Source organism: Natrix helvetica (genome assembly GCF_964273705.1).
Source record: "Natrix helvetica genome assembly, chromosome: Z".
Classification (NCBI taxonomy): domain Eukaryota; kingdom Metazoa; phylum Chordata; class Lepidosauria; order Squamata; family Natricidae; genus Natrix; species Natrix helvetica.
This window is the reverse complement of record NC_138554.1, coordinates 48,222,433-48,236,202: the sequence shown is the minus strand read 5'-3', so window position 1 is coordinate 48,236,202 and position 13,770 is coordinate 48,222,433. Positions and strand designations below refer to the sequence as shown.

Below are 13,770 nucleotides of genomic sequence, written 5' to 3'. Positions count from 1 at the left end.
CGCCCTTGGTCTCTCCGTGCAGGGGGTGCACTCCATCTCAGACACGCCCCCTGACGTAGCTGCTGTCATCTCCGCCTACGCGGACGTCTTTGACGGCCAGCTGGGACTATACAAGGGCACCCCCATCTCTCTTAATTTAGATCCCCAGGTTGCTCCCATTAGGCTGAAGGCCCGCAGGGTGCCTTTTGCCTTAAGGGCCAAGGTTGATGTGGAGATTGACCGCTTGCTGGCGCAGGGCGTATTGGAGCCTGTTGACTATTCACGTTGGGAGACCCCTATAGTGGTCCCTGTGAAGGCCGACGGCTCCATACGCCTCTGCGCCGATTTTAAATCCACCATCAATTTGGCCCTTCAGGCAAACCCCTATCCAGTCCCTGTCGTACAGCACCTGCTCCACTCCCTGGGGCAGGGCTGTATTTTCGCGAAACTGGATATGGTGCAGGCCTACCAGCAGCTCCCGGTGGATGACGAAGCGGCGGCTGCGCAGACTATCGTCACCCACCGAGGGGCTTTCCGTTGCCGCCGCCTCCAATTCGGCGTTTCCGTGGCCCCGGGGATCTTCCAGAGCCTCATGGAGCGTTTGCTCCATGGGCTCCCTGGCGTTGTACCCTATTTCGACGATGTCCTGATCGCTGCATCCAGCCGCTCAGGACTCCTCGAAGTACTGGGGAAGGTCCTCGACCGTTTTAGGGGCGCGGGTCTCAAATTGAAGCGCAGCAAATGTTCATTTGCTGTGCCTAAAGTGGACTTCCTCGGCTTCTCCATAGATGCCCATGGAATCCACCCCACCCCTGCCAAAGTCGCAGCCATCAAGAACGCCCCCACCCCCGCCTCTAAGGCGGAGCTGCAATCGTTCTTGGGGCTTTTAAACTTCTACGCGCCATTTCTGCCGCACAAGGCGTCACTAGCCGAGCCGCTGCATCGGTTGCTCGACCGATCGGCGGCCTGGCGCTGGGGCAGCCGCGAAGCGCATGCGTTCGCGGCTGTCAAAGACATGCTGACGTCAGAGGCAGTCCTAGTCCAATATAGTGACAGGATGCCCCTGACTCTAGCGTGTGACGCCTCCCCCGTGGGTTTGGGGGCTGTCCTGAGCCACGTCCTCCCCAACGGCTCGGAAGCCCCCATAGCTTTTTATTCCCGGACACTCTCTCCAGCGGAGAGAAATTACAGCCAGATCGACAAGGAGGCTCTGGCTGCCGTGTCCGGGGTTAAAAAGTTCCACGAATACCTCTACGGACGGCATTTCACGCTCTTCACTGACCACAAGCCGCTCCTTGGGCTTCTGGCCGGTGACCGTCCGACCCCCCCCATTCTGTCACCCCGGATGACGCGCTGGGTGGAGTTCCTAGCGGCATACTCGTATGCCCTGGTCTACCGCCCTGGCAAGCAGCTTGGGCACGCTGATGCCCTCAGCCGCTGCCCCTTGCCCGTCTCCGACCCTCAGACAGTGCCTTGCCTGTCTGTTTTGGCCATTGCAGACCTCGCCTTGCCGCTCTCCGCGGGCGATGTGGCGGCAGCGTCTCTGGCCGACCCCACTCTCTCCCAGGTGATGACCTGGGTTCTGTGGGGGTGGCCTGGGGGACCGGTGTCCGACGGCCACCGCCCCTACAAGGCCAGGCAGTTAGAGCTGTCCCTTCACAGTGGGTGCCTCCTGTGGGGGGACAGGGTGATCATTCCACCCACACTGCGTGACCAGGTGCTGTCTCGCCTCCATGAGGGCCACCCTGGCATAGCGCGCATGAAGGCATTAGCGCGCAGCTATGTCTGGTGGCCCCGTCTGGACGACGAGATAGCTACCTGGGTTGCCAGGTGCTCGACCTGCCAGGTCTCCCGTCCAGCGCCTCCGGCGGCCCCGCCGCGGGAGTGGGAGATTCCCCGCGGCCCGTGGTCACGCCTCCACCTGGATTTCGCCGGGCCTTTCCGAGGTCAGGTTTTCCTGGTTGTGGTGGACGCTTACTCGCGCTGGGTGGAGCTCATCCTCATGACCTCCACCACAGCCGAGGCCACTGTCCGAGCACTAACGCGCCTGTTTGCCACCCACGGCTTGCCGGACGTCGTTGTGTCGGACAATGGTCCTCAGTTTGCGTCCACCGTGTTCCAGGGTTTCCTGGCCACCCAAGGCATCAGGCATGCCCTCGTCGCTCCCTATCATCCGGCCAGCAATGGCCGGGCGGAACGCGCTGTCCGCTCGGCCAAAGACGCCCTTGGACGAATGGACAAGGGCGACTGGCCCACGAGGGTGGCTGCTTACCTCCTGGTTCAGCATTCCACCCCGTGTCCACTGTCCGGAAAAACCCCCGCTGAGCTGCTGATGGGCCGGCGCCTGCGGACCACCTTAGATAGGTTGCACCCAACCTATTCTGAGGCACAGCCAAGCAACCTGGGACCCCCTCCTCGGTCCTTTCGTGAGGGCGATCCAGTATGGGCAAGGGCTTTCTCCGGGGATTTTAAGTGGGTGCCTGCCACCGTCACTTTTGTAACCGGCCCCTGCTCTTACAGGGTCCGGACCGCCGACGGTGCAGACTGGCGCCGCCACGTGGATCAATTAAGGCGTCGCGAACCTTTGGATCCACACAACAACCCCGCAGGGTCGGCCTCGCCAATTCCACCCGAGGCCCTGGGGTTTGCGCCGCACCCGATTCCCCCGCCGTGGCAGTTGCCCAGGCCGCAAGAAGTTTCGGCAGAGACTGTTCCAGGCGCCTTCCGCCTTCCACAGCCCTCCATCGTTTCAGCCCCCGTTGGGCTACCAGCTCCGCCATTGCAACCGACTTTGGCCTTCCCTCAATCAGGCCAGCCTGTCCCTTGCAACAATTCGAACTTCCCTGACTCAAACCCGCCAGCGGCCGCGCCACCCCGGCCCTGCCTACCTGCTCCTGAGTCTCCGCCTCCTCCTCCGGCTGGGGTAGGCCTTCAAGATGGCGCCCGGAGCTCCACTCCCTTCAGGGAGGAGCTCCCACGGACACCACCTCCTTCTCCGACGGTCTGCCCAGTTCTGAGGCGTTCTGGGCGTGTCCGTCGCCGCCCAGCCTATCTTAGCGACTACGCATGCTCCACTGCTACGCATGCGTCCTCGCTAGGGGGGGAAGGAGTATTGTATTCTTTCCTCCCCGACTTACGACCGGGGAATTCCCCTGTTGTCAGCCAGCAACAGCCATGCTGCGCCTTAGCCAATCAGGCGCGGCATGGCTGAAGGCGGGCTGATCTGTTCTCCTGATTGGTTCCTCGGCCTGACAGCTCTCCCTTAAATAGCTGTCAGGCTAAGGAACGGGTGATTCTCTCCTGTATGACTTCTTGCTGTTATTACAAATAAAATAGAGTTGGACGTTCCTCAGTTCGTCAAGCCTCGTCTTTCCCCACACTTCTTCAGTTCGAATCCCTAGTGCCGTGTGAGCTCCTGTTACTTGTTCCAGCTTCTGCCAACCTAGTAGTTCGAAAGCAAGTAAAAAGCATGTAAAAATGAAAGTAGAAAAATAGGGACCACTTTGTTGGGAAGGTAACAGTGTTCCGTGCGCCTTCAGCGTTTAGGCTTTGGACAGCACTGGCTCTTTGGCTTTGAAACGAAGATGAGCACCACCCCCTAGAGTTGGGAACAACTAGCACATATATGCAAGGGGAACCTTTTCCTTAATAGAATTTGGTCTTGCAAGAAGATAGAGGGAGGCTGCTTTGGTTCTGCTACATTGGGGTCACACTTCCCCCTCATTTAACAGATGCAGTGTAATATATCTTCCCAATGTGCTAAGCTTTGATCTGAATTCTGGTTTTGTCTATTTTTCTAAGAAAGGTAAAGTGGGCCATTATTCTTCATTCATTAAATAGTAATGAAGTGAAAGAGCAGCCTCGGTGAGCAAGGAGAATAAGTGCCAAATAAAATTTGAGGGAATTAGAGTTGAATTTGGAGTTTCATCTGTACTTTTGACCTATGACCTTTTATTTTTCATGGGGAATAAGTGGAAGCTAGGGTTTCTTCTTCTTTTTGTGCCCTCAAGTCATATTGACTCTGGGCAACTGCCTGCATTAGTCCCTGCAGATTTTGTTTGGCAAGGTATTTCAGAAGTAGTTTGCCATTGTCTCCTTCCTAGACCTGAGAGAAGGTGAGTGACCCAAGATTAGCCAGCTTTGTGTCTAAAACAGGATTAGAACTCATGATTTCCTGATTTTCTAGCCTATTGCCTTAATCATTACACCAAAGTCTGTCTCTGTCTCTCTCTGTCTCTCTCTCTCTCTCTCTCTGTTAAATTAAAGGTTTTTTATCCAATAACATTGCACAACTATTTTCTATACATGCTCAGAGACACTTCTTTTAAATAATAATAATAATAATAATAATAATAATAATAATAATAATAATAATAATAATAGTAGTAGTAGTAGTAGTAGTAGTAGTAGTAGTAGTAGTAATAGTAATAGTAATAATAATAATAAAAACCACTAGAATATGCCCTAATTATGATGACATGAGGTAGTAACTCCCAATCCAGAGCCTTCTAAATTAGGTGTCCAACATCGGCAATTTTAAGATTTCTGGACTTCAACTCTCAGCTCCAACGCCAATGGTGGATTTCTGGGAGTTGAAGTCCGAAAGTCTTAAAGTTGGAAAGGGTGGACACCGCTGATTTGAATTATGATCTGCAACTCTCAGTAATAGCCATGCTAACTGGGGAATTTTTTAATTTTTAATTTATTTATTTATAGCAAAGATATAATTTCAAAAGATACGTTGCTAAATGAATGTTATATAAGTAATGTGCAATATAATATTAATAAAAGATTAACCATAGTCCAGGTTCCTTACCATTGGTAGTGCCTTGTATCCTGAGCTGGGCTGCATTATAATCTCCTTTTCTCCCCATTTTTTGTCTTTTCTTAGATATCCTCCTAGATGATATTGTTCTTACCCACTCACTGTTTTTGCCCACGGAGCAGTTCCTACATCAGCTGTACCAACAATATCCTTCTTGCAAACTTTTGGAGAAATCCCTTTAAGAGGAGGAGGGTTGTGGAAAAAAATCTATTTCATTTTTCATGTTTTCATATTCTTGGATCTTCTTGTATTTTGTTATTCTACAGCAGGAGTGTCAAACTCATGGCCCAAGAGACGGATGCCTCACGTGCTGGCCCCGCCCCTGCCCGGTTTAGCGAATGTTCTGATGATGCAGTGACAACACAAGTTTGACACCCTGTTGTACAGGGTGTTATTGCATAAGTGGTTAATTTCCTGAGAATTTCAGCTATAATTTTCATTTTGAAAGCATATTTCTAGTCATTATGAATTGAAAATATGTGAGCAGCACCTGGTGAAAATTTTGGAATCATTAAATGTGGCCCATAGCTGTATGATTTTTGTATCCCTTGACCTTGGCAAAATTAGCTAGAAGCTGCCGAAGAAATGATGCTAAATGAGTTACATAAAAGAGTGATTAGCATTTTTAAAAGGCAGTTGATCTCTAGGAAGCTTATTGAAAAATCTTTCAAAAAATGGCCTTTAAAAATGGGAATAATTCTTTATAAGGGACAATTGACCTTTTAAAAGTTTATTCTCCTAGAGAATCACTAAAAAGTTATATCATACAGTATTACTGTCCTCCTTTTTTTAATTGGCTGTTGCTTAAGGAGGACAGGAAAATTCTGATACAATGATGTTGTGCCACCTGTTCTTTTAATTCTGCCTGATTTGTAAAATCTGGCCTGCACATATCCTTTTAGCCCCTATCATAATAAACAATTCAATTGTGCTTGTATTTAGATATAGCTTTCACTCTATTCTTCTTAGGAACCTGGCGAGGGACTGTCACTTTAATCTTTATTAGACAATATTTGTAGCTCTAGGTTGAAACGAGGTGCTCTCTGAGCTTGGCTGTTTACCTACAGACATTTCATTACCAAGCGGGTAACATCTTCCGTATTTGTTATCTTCAGTGTTCGAAATAAATATTCAAGCCTTTCCAGAAGTATTCCAAAACTATTCCACTCACACCATTCCCATTGATCAGAGACATTTCTGGACATGGAAAGCTCACAACACAATTCTGGTAACTTGGAACATTTTAAACTGAAATTGGGAGTTTTAAATTCAAAATGTTCAGAACTTTAAATCTTTTGTATGTCTTTACAAATTTTGTGATTATTTGGAATATATACAGTAAAAACTGACACATTAAATTAAGATCAACAGGCTAGTTATGCAAAATTCCTTTGTTTTTTGTCATTACCATCTGGATTCAGATTAATTCCACTTCATTCCCAGACCTGTCCTTTGGAATACTTTTTCCCTTCTAATTATTTGTTCTTTCTTGAAACTTCATGCTGTGGGTTTACCTTAACCTGCCTTTGCTACCTTCATGACGGCGTCAGCAATCCCATCCCCACCATGCTGGAAAGAAGACGAGGCTGTGCACCGGAAACGAGCAGTTTTGATCATTTTACTGCACTTTCTTGAAACATTCAAGGGGATTCTGCAAGAAGAAGAGAAGGCTGGCAAAGTCATCAAGGTATTACAGAGCTTTTTTTGCCCTGCTTTCATGAGAACGAACTAATTAAGAAATGGATATGGCTGGATTACAAGATCCCAATCGTTGTTTTTCTAAACGTTATTTCATATGTCTAAGGAGGTAAGTTTCATGGTTAGCTAGATGCCGTTGGGCAGTAGTTGCTATTACTTTGTTTAGGCACTTTGATGTTATTTGGCCCAAGCAACATTCTCTTCACTTTCAGGATCTGTATTTGCTGATCATGAAAGATGCATCCCTCTACCACAAACTGGAAGATGAAATCCTGAAGTTACATCAACTTGTGGACACAGTGGAACTCAAGTAAGTTAAACATGGCAACATGGATGGGAAAGTTTTGGTTCCCATTTGGACTGAATCCAGGTAAGTCAGCGTAACGGTGGTCATAGAAGCATTTTTAATATCATTTTTTTTATTCTGAATGTGGTTAAACTATCCTGGGTTAAAGTGATTCATAATAGAGGGGTCTTCCTGGATTCTAAGCTCATATTTGGGGATCAGGTGGAAGCTGTGTCTAGGGAGTCCTTTGCACAGTTATATCTTGTATGCTAGTTACAATCTTATCTTGATCTAAAAGCTCTTATTATCTTTGTATCTTGTCTAGACTATTGCTATGCACATTAGATGAGATTGTCCATGAAAATAACTTGGAAACCAACTGGTCCAAAATGGAATGGCTTGAATGATGAGGGTGCTGCTAGGGATTTACATGTAACACCTCTACTGTAGGAGCTTCACAGACTACCTACTATTTTGGGTGGTTGTCATTTTTAAAGCTCTCCTGATGAGGTAGTTACGTACTTCAGGAGCATCTTACTCCCAGAAAGGAAATTAAACATTGCCATTTCTAACTGGGAATCAATTATTTCTCAGATTGCATGATTTAATTTCAAAAATAATAGATTCAGATCTTGAAGCTGCTGTTGGACCCATTGGGAAATGGGACATAGATGCTTGTCGCATTGGCCAAATTTGCATAACGCACTAACTTATAATGTGATTGGATGCTTTGTAGCTTAGTGAATTGTGTCAGTCATAGCTATTTTGGAGGATGTAGTTACTGTCTCTTCTGGCTTCTAAATCTTGCCATCTGGCTACAGAGTGACTGAAGAAACCCAAGCACCCAGTAAGCAGGTCAAGCCTTTATTCAGACATTTTCGCCGCATAGATTCATGTCTTCAAACCCGAGTTGCTTTCCGTGGATCTGATGAAAGTAAGTAATAAAGAGTATCCTTGGCAGTGGGGTGGAAGGGAGAATAAAATTAAAGTTTTGTTTATAGGAACTGAATAAGGATAGCGATACAATCTCATCCTACCATTGGCAAAAATTTGCAAATGCACACAAACTCTTGAATAAATTAGACAGGATTTGCCATTCAACTTTTCCAGACCAAAACATCCACTTGGAATGTTTAGAATGTGGTTTGGCATTCTCTCAAAATTATTGTTATGGCGGAATTTGTGCATTTCCAATTAGGACTGTTGTCTCCCAAGAAAAATGTCACAATGACATCTGCTTTCTTTTCTGCCTTCTCTATTGCAGCCTTTTCAAAGGTCAGAAAATAAGAGATTAGAGAAAGTAGGGGAAAAGTAAAAGCAGTCAAGTTAGGTTTTTTTTAAAATATTTATTTTATTTTTTTATAAATGTATCAAATCAGTGTGTGAATATTGTGGCATCTGGGTGTCATACATTCTAATACAAATAAAGCTATTAAAGTTAATTATAATTGTTACATTCAGTCAACATTTATTTCTAATAATAATACACATTTATATTAGGTTGCAGTCTATCATTGTTCAACTGTTCCACATTTTTTATTATTATTACTTCCATCTTATTATATAAAAATGTATACACTAATATTCCTCTTCTCTTATTTCTATCACTTATTTTAACTTTTAATCATGTCACCCTTTATTAAAAGACTTTCCCTTTCTTTCCTCTCTAACTTCTAATCATGTCACCTACCTAAAGAGAAAAAAAAACAATAAGCAGAGAGAGAGATATATAAAAGGAGAAGCAAATCATAACTTAGTTTAAAGTACAGTTTGTCAATCTTGCTGATTGAGGAATTCTCAGGGTGGAAGCTGACACACCTCAAAGTTGCCAAGTTTGGAAAACACTGCAATAATGCTCCTTTTCACTGTCTCCAGTTCGTCTGTTTTTGCAGAAAAAAGGTATGCCAAATGAAGCAGAAATAAGTTTTTTTTCATACTACATCCTAAGAATTTGGCATGATAACATAGGAATGAGCTGAGCTAAAAATTAAGTCCGCATGTTCAAAAGATTTTAAAAATTAAAAATATCTCAGTAATCATTCAGCAGCATCAAGTTAGGTTTATAAGACAGTAATGGGGCAGGAACAAACAGGGACACTGATGCTGCATGTTCCAGGGATTCACCTGCATCATAAGTTGGGCTTTTCTATGAGTTGAAATTTCAAAGTGTCACACAAATCAAATTATAGAAGTCTAACTTGCGATGCCATGAGTGATATCTCAAGATCTGTATTTAAGGGGGTAAGAGAGGAAATTAAGCAGCATTCTTGTCATTGTCCTAGATATAGTTTTCCAGATGAGTGATGAAACCAGGAAACTCCTTAATCTATCTAGAAGCAACAAAATTCCACCAGTGTTGACTGTTCCTGCTGTTTCCATATTGGAGGACTAACATTACAGGCTTTTCCCAATGCAACATCTTGGCTTGATCACATCTAACTGTGGCCAGTCTCAGAGACACTGATAGGATTCAAGCCATCATTGAAGTTCCTTGCTATTCCAGGTTTCAGCAGTTTGGTTGTCTCCTCTTTTTTCTAGTCTTCTGCCGAGTCTATATGCCAGACCACTCCTATGTCACCATCCGCAGCCGCCTCTCAGCCTCTGTGCAGGACATCCTCACGTCAGTGACCGAGAAACTTCAATATTCTGATGAACAGCCTACACGGGAGGAAGCTCTCATTCTGGTGGCTGTTGCATCATCAGGAGGTATCTGTCCCTCAGGAAGAATGATAGTGACACCTCTGTGGTTTGGGTTATCCTTCCAATCTTGAAACTCAAAAACTTCAGAAAATAAAAGGTCAAAGAGGGGAAAAGGACAACAAGTTATAGTTACTACTGCATCTTACTGCCATCTTTTTCATTGTCTCAATAGTAGATTCATTTTGCTCCTGGTCAAAATGAAGCACATTTAGGTTTTCTTGTTTGTTGCACCAGAATGAGGCCTAAGAAGAAGGTGGTAGACCTGGTATAGTATGCAGGGAAATGTACATGTACAGCAAGTGAAACAAAGTAGTGAATTCATGAATAATTAATTAATTATTCAATAACGTAAGTTGAAATAGAAGTTAGTTCTTTTTTCCAGCTTAACATTTTATTGAGTTATAAAATATTGTAAAATACAAAAGTAAATAAAAAAGCAGAGGGGAGGAAAAGGGGGAAGAGAAGTGAAGAAGGATAAGGAAAAAAAGAAAAAGCATTGACTTCCGATTCTCTCTGTTGCAGTAAAATAAGGCACTAACATCAAATCACAACTTTTTGCTTTTTCATATGAACAAGCCATTTCTGTAAAGATTTATCAATCTACTTGGTGAAACCCTAAATCAAAGTTTCATTCTTTTCTACTTCAAGCACGAAGTTCAGAATTGGTCTCCATGTGGAAACAAAAGTACTTATGTTCTTTTTTTTAATCAAAGTAGTCAATTTTGCCATTTTGTCCAGCTCCATCAATTTCTGCAACCACTCATCCATAGTAGGAATCGTCTTTCTATTTTTGTGTATATCTTGCTGCTGTCAACATATATACATAATAACAAAGTGAAATAGAAGATAGTTATGTTGTATGTTGTTCCTTTGTCTGCTTTGTGGAAGACTTAATGAGTGAAAGTCCTTCTGCCTAGAGTTTGGTTTTAAAGACTAGGAAAGTCTCAACACTTAAGTCTAAAGCCAAAAATGAAATAATGAAATAATACTTATAAATGGTGTCCCAGGCTGAGCCAATTGTAACTCTCCAGGGTGTTCAGATACACAAGATAGGACAAATTGTTTTTTTTTGGGGGGGGGGAGTTCTTACCTTAGGCATTCCAGATGTGATTGCACTGTGAGAAACTCCACTGGTGCCAGATGTCAAAAAAAGTGGGCCAGCTACATATTGAAGCATAAAATGTGTGTTCATTGAAAGGAGGATTTATAGACTTCATGAGGACATGAACCTACAATCAACTTATTGTTTTAAAAATAAAAATGTTATGGAGGGTATTTATATGCCAATCCAGATAATTCAGTAATGTTCAATCACTTTCATCCCTAATCTCAGATAAAACTGTGCTACAGCCTAATGAAGAGTGTGTTTTCACTACCTTGGGAATAAACAGCCATCTTTTTGCCTGTACTAAGGATACTTTTCCATCCTTGGTAAGTGGATTTCCTTGGATGTTGTTCTCTTTGTCATGTCAGTATGGCTTTCACGTTGTGAGTCTTTGTGGTTGGAGTTGCTGTGTTCATGGTTGCAGTTCATCTTTACTCTCCAGCTTTCCAACATATGTAAATATTTCTCCCTCCATTCCCGTTATGTATGCTTATAGAAAGATACACATTTACACACATACATACCCAGATCTTCTACTGGTAACATACCCATCAGTTTGATCTTTTCTGCAGGTCCCTCTCCCAGAGGAAATCCAAGTATCACCAGGTGACACAGAGATCCACCGAATGGAAGCTGAGGATGTAGCAAATCACCTGACAGCCTTCCACTGGGAACTCTTCTGTTGTGTCCATGAGGTGAGCAAGCCAAACCAAACCAAACATAACCTTCCTAACTTGATCTCTTCCAGATATGTTTGGACACTGATTTCCTAGGAGACCTAAATATACATTCAGAGATGCCTCAGATTCCTACTTCTGTGTAATTCTATACTGTAGTGAGTGTTCCCTTGAAATGCTAGACTACTTTGGGTAGAGGGAGCTTCTCAATAGGCCTATTCAAACTTTGCAAGGAGAACTGTACTTTCTGCCATTCTTAGATTTTTTTAAAATGAATTTTCAGAAATGGAAAAGCTTGGCTGATATTTTGTACCTCAAAATAGCAGGATGTTTTCATAACTGAATGTTTGGAAAAAGATGAGGTTAGGAGCTTGTTCTCTGACACATTGGTTGTTGTTTTTTTTACTAGAGACTTAAAACATCATATATCATCATCCAGTCATCCTTGAAATGCTAACAAATTTGTCCTCATTACAATAATAACAGCACAAGAGTGACTGACCTGATTTTATTACTCCCCCCTTCCCCCAGTGGTGGTTAAACAAATGTGGTCATTAAGCAAATGCCATGGTCATTAATTTAACCAATTGTTTGCTTTGGGCTAGTTTTGCCGAAATCTGGAAGTAAATACCAGTTTTCAGCAAAAACATTGTAAAATGCCGTCAAGTGATCATGGGATAGTGCAAGTGGTCATAAATGTGGCCTGGTTGCTGAGAACCCAAAATGTTGTCATGTGTCTGTGGATTTGAACTTTAGAACTAGGTCATAAGTACTCCTGGGAATTCTGTAATTCTCAATGGTCACTAAGCAATCAGTTGTAAGGCGAGGACAGCAAGTGTCAAAGAATATTCAGTCATTTGGCTTTTACCATTTTGTGGCTTGAACTGATCCAATATGACAACTTGGCTTTACTTAGCCTTATCTTTTCTCCAGTTTGGTTTCTGCCCCCTTTCTCCTTGTTATGTGTGACACAGACTCATCAATGAAAGGAGTTCATGTAAATGAGACGCTTAGCACTAGGGTGAAGCCTTCAATCTGGGTCTCAGAAGGCCCATTGGTTACTCTCTTTCCTTTTCAATTTCTTTATAGCTAGAATTTGTGGACTATGTGTTCCATGGGGAACGTGGCCGACGGGAGACTGCCAATCTGGAATTGCTGCTGCAGCGCTGCAGTGAGGTTCAGCACTGGGTGGCCACTGAAGTATTACTCTGTGACTCTCTAGGAAAGCGGGCTCACTTGCTCAAGAAATTCATCAAGATTGCTGCTGTGTGAGTGCCATATTTTGGCCCTTTTTTCACAATGGGATTACTCTTAATACAGTCATAATGTCACTGATGATGATGGTTCTCCTTCTGTTATTTGACATGAGGTAGTTAATGTTTCCCAAATGTTCAAAGCCCCAAGCCCTTTTTATAAGGGTTGCATGGGTGATGCAAGTAAACAACAGCAGAGTTTAATTGCGCAGTTGTGGCTGCCATCTGGACTTTTTTGACACACAAACACACATGAGGATGCTCTGGTTAGAAGAACATGCTGCATTAAGGGAAATGGTTTAACATTCAAAAGGAGGATAATTGAAAATATTCAACTTCTTTGAATTTCAAGCAGTCCCAAAAAGAGGGTGAATTAAGGCAATCATCTTCCTCTGTAGTTACAGGCAGTTCATATTCTCTTTTGGCCAACTTTCAGTTCTTTAATGAATATATTCCAATATCTTGAAATCTGTAAAATAAGAATATTGGAATTCAGAAAGGTTTGCAGAATATACTGTGAAATCTTAGCTTTCAATTTTTCTCATTTCTTGTCCTGTTCAACCATTATGTTCTTCCCTGCTTCTTCCCTGCATGGTCAGTCCACTTCTGTTGGTTCCTTTAAGGTTAACGGCTAGGAAAGTCAAACTTATTTCACCATCCTGGTTGGCTTTAATATCCAATGACAGTTGAGCCTTTGCTCAAGCTTCCTTCTTAGATTGTTTACTAGATAAGGGGATGTTGCAGTAGAAAGGCCTGGGGCCTTGAGGAGAAGGAAGAGGTTGAGCATAGCTATGAAACACACTGGGTGACAAATTATGGCCTTGGGGAATATTTTTCAGATTAGAGATGTGCTCTAAATACCCGGATTTGCAAAGGCTATGATTTGGTTACAAATAATGTTTATATCCTATGGATTTCATGGAAGACAGTGTTGCCTTTCCTCTTATCATTTATCTAGGTAGCACTTACTTTTAGCATCCTGCTAATCATTTGTATAGGTTGTGTTTTACATCCCTTTAGCTGCATTTTGGCCACAGTGGAGGCAGATATATATATGAATTCGGTAGTTCAGATTTTGCTGACTATAAAGTCACATCCCTTCTCATTTCCCTTTCCACCCCCTGCTTCTCTTTGAGCCTTGGCAGCCTATCTGGGTTCAGAAGTGTGAGAAGACAAGGTGGAGGCATTTATTTGCACCTTTTTCTCTCTCTTTTCATCTCCTCCTCCCCCTCTTACTCAAATGGCAC

At 43.5% G+C, this 13,770-nt stretch overlaps 1 protein-coding gene across 2 annotated transcripts in view; it reads left to right on the top strand.

The window, feature by feature from the left end:
• Window positions 1–13,770, top strand: part of RAPGEFL1 (Rap guanine nucleotide exchange factor like 1) — a 75,098-nt gene that overhangs the window by 37,808 nt on the left and 23,520 nt on the right. For both annotated transcript variants that reach the window (XM_081971181.1, XM_081971182.1), the window contains exons 2-9: window positions 4,871–4,949; window positions 6,338–6,491; window positions 6,715–6,812; window positions 7,610–7,722; window positions 9,327–9,494; window positions 10,822–10,919; window positions 11,166–11,288; window positions 12,360–12,538. In XM_081971181.1, the coding sequence (XP_081827307.1) occupies window positions 4,871–4,949; window positions 6,338–6,491; window positions 6,715–6,812; window positions 7,610–7,722; window positions 9,327–9,494; window positions 10,822–10,919; window positions 11,166–11,288; window positions 12,360–12,538 (1,012 nt within the window). The remainder of the gene's footprint in view (window positions 1–4,870; window positions 4,950–6,337; window positions 6,492–6,714; window positions 6,813–7,609; window positions 7,723–9,326; window positions 9,495–10,821; window positions 10,920–11,165; window positions 11,289–12,359; window positions 12,539–13,770) is intronic.